We start from the raw sequence: 14,306 nt of genomic DNA on the forward strand, positions 1-14,306 counted from the left end.
TACACACGTTTTGAGCTTCATGAAACCTGCCATCTACTGTTCTGGCAGTGGTAATTTTTATAATTGTAATGAGTAACTATGCAGCACAAAAAAAAAATATCGGAGTAGAAGTATTGAAATCATTGAAAAAATGTAGTGAAGTAAAAGTGGAAGTAGGAGAAAAAAATTCTACTCTAGGAAAGTACGGATACCTCCTTTCGGTACTTAAGTACAGTAGTGAAGTAGTTCTACTTAGTTACTATACATCTCTGTATGTAGGTGAGTAGTATGAAGGTAGGTGAGTAGTAGGTAGGTGAGTAGTAAATAGGTGAGTAGTAGGTAGATGAGTAGTATATAGATGAGTAGTATGTAGGTAGTTGTTCCTCCTCAGTGCTGATCTGACTCTCTGCCTCTCTCTGACCGTTGATGACATTTCATGACAGTTCATAGTCCAACTCTGCCTGTACTTCACGCAAGCGTCCGGCAGGGTGCGCTGTTCCCCCCGTGCTGTCGCCCTGTAGAAGAAGTTGATGGGTCGGTGAGCGGAGGAGACGTGTGAGGGAGCGGAGCGCTGTCCGGCCTCCCCCCCCCCCCCGGGAAATGAACCCGCACTGAGCGCCTCCTCCCCCCCACTACACTCCCAGCCATGGACGGGCTGCTTGTGGTGTTCCTCATCTCCCTGGGAATGTTCCTGGGCTGCTTCCTCCTGGGACTCATCCCCCTGGCTGTGCGACTGTCCGAGGTGAGGAGACGGGGGGGAGGGGTGTCATACTGGTTACATTGTATTGCTGAGGGTTGCTATGGGGGGGTTACAGGGTCATGGTGGTTACATTGTATCAGTCAGTCAGAGTAAATACTCTGTGTATGGGGGAGGGGGTGACCTCCATAGGGGAATGTGACTGGAAGGGTTGGGGGGCCCTTTGATCTCCTTGTAGAATGTGATGTGATAAGGGAGCTCATAGACTCCATTCACCCCGTGTGTCATGTATGTAATGTTCAGTCCCCCCTCCCCCGAGGCCCGTCCTGGCAGAGCCCATTGGGGGGTGTCGGACATCCATGTTGGCAGTCTTTTCCCATGTGTGGGAAACCTTGCGCATACACAGATGGCCAGGAGACCCCCTCACCCGCATAGATGTGACCCCCCCCGGGCCGTCTCTGGAACCTCTGTCCCCTCCGCACACAGGTGGGGGATGGGAAAGGTCCGGCCCAGGTGAGAAAAGCGGAATGAAGTTGCCAGGAATGGTGCCATGGGCCTCTATGGTGGCAGAACCCCTCCACTGGCAAGGGGCGTCAGGATGACATTCGTGAATTGCGGTAAAGTGTACATTGCCAGAACAACATGCTGTGACCAAGTCCTCTAAATAAATGGACCATGAACCAATCACAGAATAGAAGGAGTTCTTGGAGTGGGGGAGGGGAGAGGCGGAGCCGGTAAACCACACAATTGGGGTCCATGTATGAAAACCACAGCAGGCTGGGAGTAAAGTGTGAGATCTGCACTCACTGCCCACCTGTTTTAGGTACACCTCACCTGTTCATTGCTTGGTAACACAAATTGTTAATCAGCCAATCACATGGCAACAACTCAATGCATTCAGGCATCTAGACGTGGTGAAGAAGACTTGCTGAAGTTCAAACCGAGCATCAGAATGGGGAAGAAAGTGACTTTGAACGTGGCATGGTTGTTGGTACCAGACAGACTGGTCTGAGTATTAATGCTGATCTGCTGGGATTTTCACACCCAACCATCTCCCAGGTGTACAGAGAACGGTCCAAAAAAAAGAAAATCTCCAGTGAGCGGGTGTTGTGTGGAGGAAAATGCCTCGTTAATGCCAGAGGAGAATGTGCAGACTGGCTTGAGATGATAGAAAGGTAACAGTAACTCAAACACTCATTACAACCAAGGTATGCAGAATACCATCTCTGAACACACAACACATCGATCCTTGAGGCAGATGGGCTACAGCAGCAGAAGACCACACCGGGTGCCACTCCTGTCAGCTAAGAACAGGAAACTGAGGCTACAATTCTGAGAGGCTTATCAAAATTGGACAATAAAAGATTGGAAATTTGTTGCCTGGGCGGTTGAGTCTTAATTTTGAGCTGTAACATTCAGATGGTAGGGACAGAAATTGTGGTAAATGGTAATTCCCCCACTCTACAAGACTCTGGTCCGGCCACATCTGGAGTATGCTGTCCAGTTCAGGGCACCGGTCCTCAGAAAGGATGTGCTGGAATTGGAGAAAGTCCAGAGAAGGGCAACAAAAATAATTAGGGGAATGGAGGACATCAGCTATGAGGAAAGACTACAAGCACTGAACCTATTCTCTCTGGAGAAGAGAAGATTGAGGGGGGATATGATATCAATGTACAAATACTGTACTGGTGATCCTAGCATAAGGAACAAAAATTCAGCAAAAGGGAATATAAAAGGACATGTGGCTATTCGCTAAAATTAGAAGAAAAGCAATTTAACCTTAAACTGTGTAAAGGGTTCTTTACTGTCAGCGGGAGAGATGTGGAATTCTCTTCCACAAGCAGTGGCATCAGTGAGGAGCATCAATTTCATTTTTTGGAACTATTAGATGGGCACTTTATTGACCACAATATACAGAGGTATACAATGTACTATTGATATAAACACTTATATACACACACAGGTTGAACTGGATGGATTGGTGTCTTTTTTCAACCTCACCAACTATGTAACATGAAAGCATGGATCCATCCTGCCTTGTATCCATGGTTCAGGCTGGTAGTGGTGTAATGGTGTGGGGGATATTTTCTTGGCACACTTTGGGCCCCTTAGTACCAACTGGGCATCATTTAAATGCCAAGGCCTACCTTTGTATTGTTGGTGACCATGTCCATCCCTTTATGAGTACAGTGTACCCATCTTCTGATGGCTCCTTCCAGCAGGATAATGCACCATGTCACAAAGATCAAATCATCTCACCACTGGTTTCTTCAACATGACAATGAGGTCACTGTACTCCAATGGCCTCCACACTCACCACATCTCATCCAATAGAACACCTTTTGGGAAGTGGTGGAACGGGAGATTGGCATCATGGATGTGCAGCCGACAAATCTGCAGCAATTGCGTGATCCTATCATGTCAATATGGACCAAACTCTCTGAGGAAGACAACACCTTGTGGAATCTATGCCATGGAGAATTAAGGCCGTTCTGAAGAGAAAAGGGGGTCCAACCCGGGACTAGCAATGTGTACCTAATAAAGTGGCCGGTGAGTGTATATCCAGCTGAATCAAAGGGCAGATTTTACAAGAATGGGTGGCGACCTTGGACATGTTATCATTAGCAGTGACCTTTTTTTTTTTTTTCACAATAGTTATGATGAATATCTATTCTCCCAGAGTTCTGCTTTTTTTTTTTTTTTAAATAAAACTTTATTGAAAACAAAGTACGATACAGGTAGAATGCGAGAATAACGATGAACACATTTTACATTTTGTAGGGTCAGAAGCCAAGCAGAAATAAGGGCTCGTAACTGACCCGAGGGGTGTAACAGCAAGTTAAATAATCCAAAATCAAGCATACAATTCACACTAGAACCCTAGTTGGATGGATCTTAGGTACATGAATGGCTCTAATGCCTTGGGGGGATGAACAACAAGAGAAGGAAATATGGGGTGGATCATAGGTAAAGGAGGGGAATGGGGGGAAGGGGAGGAGGTGAGTGGGATGAATGTGAGAGATGACATGACACCTGAGCTACAGCAAGGAGTTCCCTATCCAGGAGCAGTATATAAGAAAGTGTCCGTTGACACAGCGGAATTGACAGTTTTGGGTAGCGAGTCTAAAAAGTCCGGCCAGTTGTGTGAGAAACGATCAGCGGAGGAAGGAAGGTTGAAGTCTGTATTGAGCTGATCTTTAGTCATATGGCTTAGGAGTTCATGGTGGACTTGCGATACAGATGGGCCCAAAGTTGTAATCCAATTAGCGAGTATAACTCTGCGAGCTATGAGTAGGCAAGTGAGGATCCAATTACGTGGGTGCGGTGGGGGGCGGCTAGTCCATACCTGTAGATGCTTGTCCCAATATCCAAAGATAAGCAGTAGGGGATCCTTGGGTAGCTGCAGGAGCGTGACCCGTTGAATGAGTGACAGCACTTGGTCCCAGAAAGTCGATATGAAAGAACAAGACCAGAACCTGTGGTGGAGGTTCAGTCGGTTGGTTTTGCAGTGAGGGCACAGGCTCGTGAGAAGATCGTTTTTGGTGGACGTAAAGGGGATATATGCCCTATGAAGAATTTTTAATTGCGCTTCCCTCCACGTCTCGTTAGGTGTCAGACGAGAGTTCTGCTTTTAAAGAGCAGAAGAGCTTTGGCCCTAATTCTTTAACCACTTACCGCATATCGACGTATATATACGTCAGCAGACTTTGCGGGGGTATACCGGGATGATGCCTCTTAGCTAGAGGCATCATCCCGGTACCGTGGTTAACAGCCAACGGTCGGCTTTCCGTCGGTAACGACCGATGCGCACGTCCGCCGGCTGGATGGAGTCCCGATGAATGCCGGAAACGGCCTTGATCGGGTCTCCGATGACGTAACCCGGAGGCGGCGTCCATGACGTCACTTCCGGGTTACTGTGCTGCAAAACCGGCAATTTTAAAAAACGGCTGTATGCAAAAACGCAGTTTTCGGCGTTTTGAATACATGGAAGTGTAGTGGAGGGGTCTAGGGTCTTTTAGACCACCGATCCCTCCATAAAGTGTACCTGTCACTACATATTGGTGTCACAAGGGATGTTTACATTGCTTGTGACAGCAATAAAAGTGATCAGATTTTTATTTTTTTTTAAAAAAGCTGTAATAAAGTTAAAAAAAAAATAAATAAATAGGAAAAAAAAAATTTTTAGCCGCCCCCCCCGTCACCGTTAGCTTGCGCACAAAAAAAAAACGTATACGGAAGTCGAGCCGCAAATTAAATCGCTATTCAAACCACACATGTGAGATATCGCCGCGATCACTAGAGCGTGGGCAATAATTAAAAAAAAAGAGCTACACTCTACCTCTAAACTGGTAACCGTTAAATAAATTAAAAGCGTTGCCTATTGAGATCTCTATTGACCGTAGTTTGTCGCCATTCCACGTGGGGGCGCAATTTTAAACCGTAACATGTTGGGTATCTATTTACTCGGCGTGACATCATCTTTCACAATATACAAAAAAAATGGGCTAACTTTACTGTTTAGTATTTTTTAAATGCAGTGAAATGTGATTTTTCAAACTTTTTCCAAAAAAATGGCGTTTTAAAGACCGCTATGCAAATACCGCGTGATAAAAAATATTGCAATGACCGACATTTTATTCTCCAGAGTCTTTGCTAAAAAAATATATATAATGTTTGGGGGTTCTAAGTAGTTTTCTAGGAAAAAATACTGGTTTTAACTTGTGAACAAAAAGTGTCCGAAATAGGGCTGGGGCTTAAAGCGGTTGTAAACTCAATAAAAAAAAAAAATAAAAAAAAAAAACCTGCAAGACAAAGGCATAATGAGCTAGTATGCAACGCATACTAGCCCATTATGTGTAACTTACCTGAAAACGAAGCCCCGTCACGGACCCCCGGACATCGCTGCGGGCGCTGCCATGGTCCCTCGTCGTCTCTTCCGGGTTCGGCGGCTCCGGCACGCTGATTGGCCGGAAGAGACGGCTCCAGCACGATGATTGGCCGGAGCCGCGATGACGTCACTCCCGCGCATGCGCGCGGGAGTGATTTTTCCGGCAAGCTCCCGGCAACTTAATTGAAGGTCCCCCGGACCTTCAGAGCGCATGCGCCGCTCGCACGAGCGGCTGCATGCACTGTAAATATCTCCTAAACCGTGCCGGTTTAGGAGATATTATTTGTACCTACAGGTAAGCCTTATTATAGGCTTACCTGTAGGTAAAAGTGTCAAAAAGCGGGATACTACTGCTTTAAGTGGTTTAGAAAAAAAAAAAAAAAAAATGGCCTACAGGCCGGATTCTTATGACAGAAGAAACTCTATTGGGCTTTTCGGCCATAACTGCTTCTAACTGCCTGCCAGCACTTATGTTTACTGAGTCACACTATAACAGCTCAGCATTCATTTACATCCCAGCTCTGTGCCATGACAATGTGATTCTTGTGAGAGACGTCATTGTGGCCACCTTGTCCAATCAGAGAATGCCTTACATTTGTTGAGAAGAATACAAGGCGCTCTGTGAATGGCGTCCATGCAGAGCGAGGAATCCCCACTGGTTACTATGCAGCAGGTCAGCCTTATGGGACCCAGAATACAGTGGCAATCACTCCACACAGTCCCACAGGTATGACCTATGGTTCAAGCTGTAAAAAAATACCTGGAGTTAGGCTTCAAGAAGATTCTCAAAGGCACCAATATTATTCAGATTGGCCTTGACAGTATGAAAGGTGATTGGTGTAGAAGCAGATAGTAGAAGAAGCAGCTCAAACCAACCCACATATAAGGCCGCTGTCAACTCTTACTACAGACTGAAAAGAAGAATCAGCATCTCACTCATCACTTGTACTTGTAGCCTGGAACTGAAACTTCTATTAAGTCTTTCCATGTAGAAAACTATTAACCACTTCAGTACAGGGCACTTTCACCCCCTTCATGCCTAGGCCAATTTTCAGCGCTGTCCCACTTTGACAATTGCGTGGTCATACAGCACTGTACCCATGTGAATATTTTATCTTTTTTTTTTTTTTTTTACACAAATAAAACTTTTTTAGTGGTATTTGATAACCACTGGGTTTTTTTTTATTTTTTGCTATACGGAAGTCGAAAATTGTGAGGGGGAAAAAAAAAGTTTTTCTTCATTTTGTTATAAAATTTTGTAAATAAGTTTTTCTCCTTCACGGGCACTGATGGGGAGGCACGAATATGCAGCACTGATTGGGTGGCACTTGTGGGAATTTTTGATGGGCACTTTTGGGCATCTCTGGGCACCGCTGATGGGACTGCACTGATAACCAGCGCAGAATCCCCCCCTCCCCTCGTCAGGAGAGCCGCTTATCCGCTCTCCTCTATTTGAGCCCTGTCAGCGCGAATAGAGGAAATCAGATAACCGGCACTTCCTGGTTATGCTGTGATCTGTTGTGATTGGACACAGCTAATCACATGATAAAGAACCTGCATCATAGACTCTTTACCGAGATCAGAGATGCAGTGTGTCAGAGCGACTCACCGCACTACCAAGTGCAGCGCTGCATCCCCCGGGGGCGCGCACAAGTAGCTTATCCTGCTTGACGTCATATGATGCCTAGTCAGGTTAATGGAACCACCGCCCAGCCGTCATTCCGCTATAGGCCGGGAGGGATGTGGTAAATGTCTATGGAGTTCGTGAACCTGCATATTACATTTATTTTTTTTTTTTCTAATTCATTTTAAACAATTTTTGTACAGACAGACATGGGAGAAACATTAGCCAGTGTCTACAAAAAGATATAGAGCTCACAACATAAGTTGTATCGTGAGTGAGCACACAAGGCACAAAGTAAAAACAAAGATACAAAGGAATGAAAACACAAGAAGGAAAAAAAGAGCAAGGGGAGGAGGGGGAAGGGAAAAAGTAGAGTTTGGGGCCCCGTTTACTCTTCTACTAGCACAGAGCCTTATTCCCTAGAGCAAGTATAAAGGGACCAGTAAAACCACTCTTTGTTACATTTCTTCTCTTTACCTCGAAAGGTTGCGGTGATACTGCCCATGGCGTAAATAACAGCTACTTTGGTGAGCCGCAGCAAGATCGTAGGTGGGGGGGGGGGGGGGATTCCTGCTTCCACAGGGCTGGAATTCAGCATACAGGCCTTTTCCCCATTTAGAAGGTGGACCAACATTGAATTTGTTTGCAGTCTGAGAGCTCTGAGTAATGGAGACGATATCTGGCAGGGTCAGAGCCTGAGTCGTAGTCAGTGAGCTGCTTAATAGCGAACCTGCATATTCTCATTCACAAAGTTGTAACCAAAGGATAAGGATTGTTATTCTGAGTCATGTGACTTTCATTTTCAAATCTCATTAGACTCCACTAAAAATATCGGTCTTTTTTTTTTTTTTAAAGTAACGTTCTTTATCCTGACATGTTGTCTTTGTGAACCTATAGTTTGTGTTTTGTATACAAGATCCATTGCTGGCAAATACAGAAACTACAAGAAATGAAGATTGTCTTCTTCTCAACGCTGCCTTGTCACTCAAATTCACACTTGTATGCTTGTGCTGCACAGATCACCAGTATGTGATGATTATATACAAGAAATGTGATTGTATAGAGTGTTAAAAAAGTTTCAATGACATCATCTGCCATAATGAGTGGAAAATGCCACATCATACAAGACTGTAAAACCGGCACTTTTTTAATAGAAGGACCTTTCACATGAACAAACTTTTCTGTGTTCTCTAATTGCAGGATGCAAACTGACTGAATTGTTTAGGTGCTCACATTACATGGATTTGGTTAATCCAAATGAGTGTGTAATGTATATGGCCAGCATAATAATTGGAAGCAAAAATCTTGATTTAAAGCTAATTTCCAGGTTTTAGTGAAGTTAAACTATTTAGTTTGGTCCAAACTCATCCAAAGACACTGCAGTATTTACTAACAGATCTTTGGCCTTCAGCATCAGCAACATACAGTATACAGCGCAGCAATCCATATAATCAATACAAAGCTTCCTTTGATTGGCTGAGGCGGACAGATGACGTCACAATCTTCACCTCGGCCAATCAGAGGAAGCTTTGTATTCATTCATAAAATACAAAGCTTCCTACAAATGGCTGAGCAACCCTTTAGTTCTGGGCGAGGGAAAGGAAGTCCCCACTTCACTGTCGGAGCATGGCTCTGTATACTGTATATAGCTGAGCTGGTAGTGAAATAAATGATTTGTTTTTGGACCAGTTTCGTCCAAACTATATAAAGTTCACTACAACCTGCAAACCTGCTTCAAAAATTAAACTATTAGTGCATAAAATTTTAAATAGTATATGTATTATAAGGAAGGAAACTTAAAAAAATGAGCATTTGTTAGGCTATAAATATATAACAGGAGGGAAAGGTGTTGGAAGTGCTAAACCATGCACAGAACAGGGATACCCAGGAACAGTCCAATCAGGATTATCCTGCACTTGTATTCAGCAGGGCAGCACACCATACAAAGTTCATTACAGAAGGGCTTTGTACAGTAAAGCCATCCATATTTGGATCGAAATTCCTCCCGTTTAGCAGGGACTGGCTGAATCTCAATCCATGTATGGGCTCCCAGGTTGTACACAGGTTGATCTATCAATCGACTTGTGTACAACCAGCCTGACATTTTTCCCCCAAACGATTAGTGCCGCTGGCTATAGCTGGCAACTTTAATAGTGTTCTGCTGGCAGGGAACTCCTAGTAATGGTCTGCCTATCAGGTAAGAGGTGCACCTAGGAATGGGGGCTTTTTCCCACCCAAAACTTTACAAAGTACCTGTTCTCCAGGACCCGACAAAGTAATTATTATTGTCAGTTATAATTAACACACACACACACACACACTCTCAAAAAAAAAATCATCTTTTTCCTTTGTTTTTTATATATATATATAATATATATATATATTGTAACGTTTCGGGGCGATTCAACTCAAGTGGTGCATGCGATTTGAAGAAGTAGTGCCAGTCCAGACTGCATTTTTAAGGGCACGGCAACCCACTTTTTTTTTTAAGGGCATAAAGAAAGTTCATAAAACAGCAATTTTTCCTTGCAGGGGTTCCACCATTACTGTATATTTGTTAAATTCAGCCTCCTGGCTTACTCGCATGCCACACGGCTGCTTCTGGCTTCACGCCTAGGCCTAAGGTCTGATCCTCAGACCAAAACAAGAATCCTTTGTCAAGCTTCCTTGGGATCAGCTTCATACTGCGCTGTTGCGGAATACATCTGCCTCCTGCAGACCTGTACGCTCTGGCTGCCAACTGCGGCCTCTCTCTCTCTCTCTCAGGGATGGTGGGAGCCCTCCTGACTCCCATACACAGGCCTTGTGTCTGTCGGTTGGAGTCCTCCTGACTCCCATACACAGGCCTTGTGTCTGTCGGTTGGAGTCCTCCTGACTCCCATACACAGGCCTTGTGTCTGTCGGTTGGAGTCCTCCTGACTCCCATACACAGGCCTTGTGTCTGTCGGTTGGAGTCCTCCTGACTCCTGGGCCAGACCTCGTGTCTGCCCGGGTGCAGCTGTCTCCAACTGGGAGCTCTGAGTGCTAACCCTGGGAATAATATGAACCCAGCCCACAGGTGTGCAATCAGCAGGTCTGTCTTAGGCCCCTTTCACACACTCCGTCGGACGGACTCCGTTTTTCTCAGCGGGGGGATTGATCCGCCGATCCCCCGCTGAGCAGGAGGATGACAGCTGTGTCTCCACACTTGTGCGGAGACACAGCTGTCAGTTCCCCATGCATTTTTATGGAGGAAATCGGATGGGAACGGAACGTCGGTCCGTTCTCATCCCATCCGATCCGATCCGCTGGACGGATGGAAAATAGGGTTTCCATCCGTCCAGATTTGACGGATCGGATGTCAGCGGACATGTCTCCGCTGACATCCGATGCCCCATAGGGATGCATTAGGGGACTGTTAAGATCCGCCAAAAAAGCGGACCGTTGTGTGAAAGGGCCCTAAATCACAACCAGGCGTAGATTGCTAACACAGTGACCCGGGGTCGCCTCTCTACTAATATATAATATAATTTATGGTCTTTCCAAACAGACAGGAATGCAGAAAGGAATACAGTTGTGGAATTGGCAGATTCACCCAATAGAATTACAAATCCCTCTGATAATATAGGATAACAGTGTAATAGACAGTAGAGCAATATTGGACCTTGCCTGCTATATGCAGAAGATATCCAACCTACATCCCATCTGAACATATATAATTGTAAAAGTCACTGCCCAAAAAAAAAATTGTTAAATATATGTAAAATAGATTGAAGAAAAAGTTGGAAGAGAGGGGAGAAACCCCCCAAAAATCTGTAATTGTCCCAAAACCTATAGTTTCCATGTGGATTATGTTCCAACTGAAAATACTTTATACTTCCCTTTAGAGTATTCATATTAACAATCAACAAGGGAAGATATTTGCGGCAGACATCAAGGCAGCAGTTTATATAGGTGAGCCTTGAGTTGTCTCTACACACAATCCTGTAATCCTGTGCTGTTGATGGATTTAGTGCTGTGCTGGCATGAGACACACGTGTAATTACTGGCACTTCTCTCCTATCCGGATTTCTATGGGTCTGTGTTCTGTGCACAGCTAGGCCACCGTCCAGTCCAGAGAATTTGAACTCTACTCGTGTCCTGGGCAGCCGACTGAGTTCTCGCCCTCTTCCAGAGGGTAATGTCTGAGGGGAAAGAGGGATTGGAGGTTCTTGGAAACATGTCTTGAGAAAATCTTTTCATCTCCCACGATCAACAGGAAGAAATAGATTTTGCCTATTTCTGGAGTGAAAAACGCTAAATTGGGAAATGACTGGGAACTGTACAGACAGCAATGCCTGACCCATTGGCTGTGGGTTTTTTGAGTTTTCACAAATGGAGAGTCTCCAGTTGAAATGCTTAAAAGGATAAAATAATGGCCTGTTAGCATTTTTTCTTTTAATGCTAAATTAAAGGTTAAAAAAAAAAAAAAAAAAAAAGCCAGCAGCTACGAAAAGTGTAGCTGCTGACTTATAATAAACACACACTCACCGGTCCCAAGATCCAGCGATGTGCCCACCCGAACTGTCGCTTCTCTCCCCCCTCCTCGACTGTGGGAAGAGAGGGAGAGGAGAGCCTTTTTTTTTTTTTTTGTATCCAGTGTTGTGCAGCACCGGGCTGTCAGATGGACCGCCATGTACTGCCAGTTGTAGAGTAGATCGCCCTGTGTAATCAGTGGAGCTTTGCTGTTAGTGTGACAGCCAGTCTAGCTCAGTATCAGAAATTCTGACAGCTGTCTTGAGCAAAGCTGACAAGGAAACACTGGAGACTTAGCGATTACACTGGGAGTGTAACATGTTCAGAAGGTCAACTTATCCTTGTAATACTACTATAATGTACTATTGAAGGATGCAGTTGCAGCCTTTATTCATAAATTAGTGTGTAAATTAAAAAAAAAAAATTACATTGGTAAATAGTCTTGGTTCCTTAGCCGACCCTAATTAGTTTTTACCTCTGCATCCCCTTCTTCTCTTAGCTATCACTGTTAATATGCAAACCCTAAAGGGTAGCTCCCACGTGTGTGTGTGTGTGTGTGTGTGTGTGTGTGTGTGTGTGTGTGTGTGTGTGTGTGTGTGTGTGTGTGTGTGTGTATATATAATATATAATACACACACGCACACTGCTCAAAAAAAATTAAGGGAACACTTTTTATTCAGAGTATAGCATCAAGTCAATTGAACTCCTGGGATATTGTTAATCAGTTTGCGCTGCTTTGGTGTTAATGCAATTAACAGGGGCACTACATGGGCAACGATGAGACCACCTCAGAACAGGAATAGTTTTACAGGTGGAAGCAACTGACATTTCTTTTCTTCTTTTTTCTTTTTCTTGTATAAACGAGTCAAATCAGAATACATTTGTCACTTGTGCTGATTTATACGCGCTCTCAGTTCCTAGCTGGAAGAATACATTTTGGTGACCTTTTTAGTGAGTGTATGGGCAAAACCACTTTTTCAGTCTTAGATAAAGTTGAAAAGGAATAGAACCCCTGGCAGCTTTTTAATGCTGTCCTTGTCCCTGCTGCGAGGTAATTCATGGGTATATTTAAGTATGCAGGAAACTGAAGTTGAGTAGAAAAGATCTATAGCCTGCTGCGTTGATGCAGATCTGTACTTTGCTCATACCAGGCAAAATGACTGGTTTATCACACAGAAGAGACTTTAACACTTTCCTGACTATAGAAAGCAAGAGCAATATAACACAACATGAATGTAGGTTAAAAGTACAATATTTTATTAAAGCAAAGTTAACCCCTTTGCGCCTAAGTGTAAAACAAATCAAAATGCCTAAGCATAATTTTGAAACTTTTACATGTGTTTGTACAACTGTACATATCACAACTACTTTGTGAACTATAGTTTGTTTTTTTTTTTCAGCACAAATTGAGATTACTTTTGGTAGTAAATGGTAATAGATATCCCCTGATTGGTTTTTTTTTTATTAGCATGCCCAAAATACTAGATATTATTATTATTATTATTATTATTATGATTTTTATTATTTTTTTTTTTTTTTAATTTAGCTGTATATTTCTTGCTACTATCATACCTTCCACCAAAGAACAACCCAAAATAGATTCTCCTGCTTACAGCGATACCACATATGTGCATGTTGTTGTTTGTACCCATAGTATAACCCAAAAACAATAGTGCCCATTTTGCTTTTTTTTTATTTATTTTTTTTATTCTACCTAAAACACACTGACACTGATACTAAATCAAACCTGCTCTAGGTATTGTTTTGTATATTTTATTTTATTATTATTATTTTTTTACACACACTTATTTTTTCTCTGCAAGGGGAGAGGGAGAAGAGAGAGAGAGATACTAAGTTTTAGGCTGCATTCACATGTCAGCTTATAATCGCGGGCAGAACCGCGCGGTTCCGCCCGCGATTCGGAGATTTATTGCAAATCGCGGGACGCCTAGCATTGCCCGTTGATTTGCAATAGCCCCCCAAACGCCGAGCGATGTTGCCGCGATTTACGCCCACCGAATCGCGGCAACATCACGCAAACAAAATCGCGGGACGCAATACGCTCCAAAAAAGTACAAGAGCTTCTTTGGAGCGTATTGCGTCCCGCGATTTTGTTTGCGCGATGTTGCCGCGATTCGGCGGGCGTAAATCGCGGCAACATCGCTCGGCGTTTGGGGGGCTATTGCAAATCAACGGGCAACGCTAGGCGTCCCGCGATTTGCAATAAATCTCCGAATCGCGGGCGGAACCGCGGCGGTTCTGCCCGCGATTATAAGCTGACATGTGAATGCAGCCTTAGGGCTGCAACTGATTATTTTCATAATCGATTAGCTGGCCAATTATTGTTTCAATTAATAGATTAATCGGGTAATAACCTTATAAAACGTGTGGTGTATAATTTAGTTAATATTTAAAGTTTAAAAAAAAGGCAATTTATTCTTAAATATCTATATGCAGTGGTAAATATAAATAACCAACTACAGTTGGGCAAAAAGTATTTAGTCAGCCACCAATTGTGCAAGTTCTCCCACTTAAAAAGATGAGGGAGGCCTGTAATTTTCATCATAGGTATTCTTCAACTATGAGAGACAAAATGAGAAAAAAAAAATCCAGAAAATCACATT

At 43.7% G+C, this 14,306-nt stretch overlaps 1 protein-coding gene across 1 annotated transcript in view; it reads left to right on the plus strand.

Annotated features, from left to right (window-relative positions):
• Positions 1–564: 564 nt before the first annotated feature.
• LOC309551026 (zinc transporter ZIP9-like) overlaps positions 565–14,306 on the plus strand; it is a 96,660-nt gene continuing 82,918 nt past the window's right edge. The window contains exon 1 of the mRNA XM_082251467.1: positions 565–721. Coding sequence (XP_082107593.1) covers positions 626–721 — 96 coding nt within the window. The 5' untranslated portion in view covers positions 565–625. The remainder of the gene's footprint in view (positions 722–14,306) is intronic.

Source organism: Pelophylax lessonae, assembly GCF_965119305.1.
Source record: "Pelophylax lessonae genome assembly, chromosome: 3".
In the NCBI taxonomy this organism is placed as follows: domain Eukaryota; kingdom Metazoa; phylum Chordata; class Amphibia; order Anura; family Ranidae; genus Pelophylax; species Pelophylax lessonae.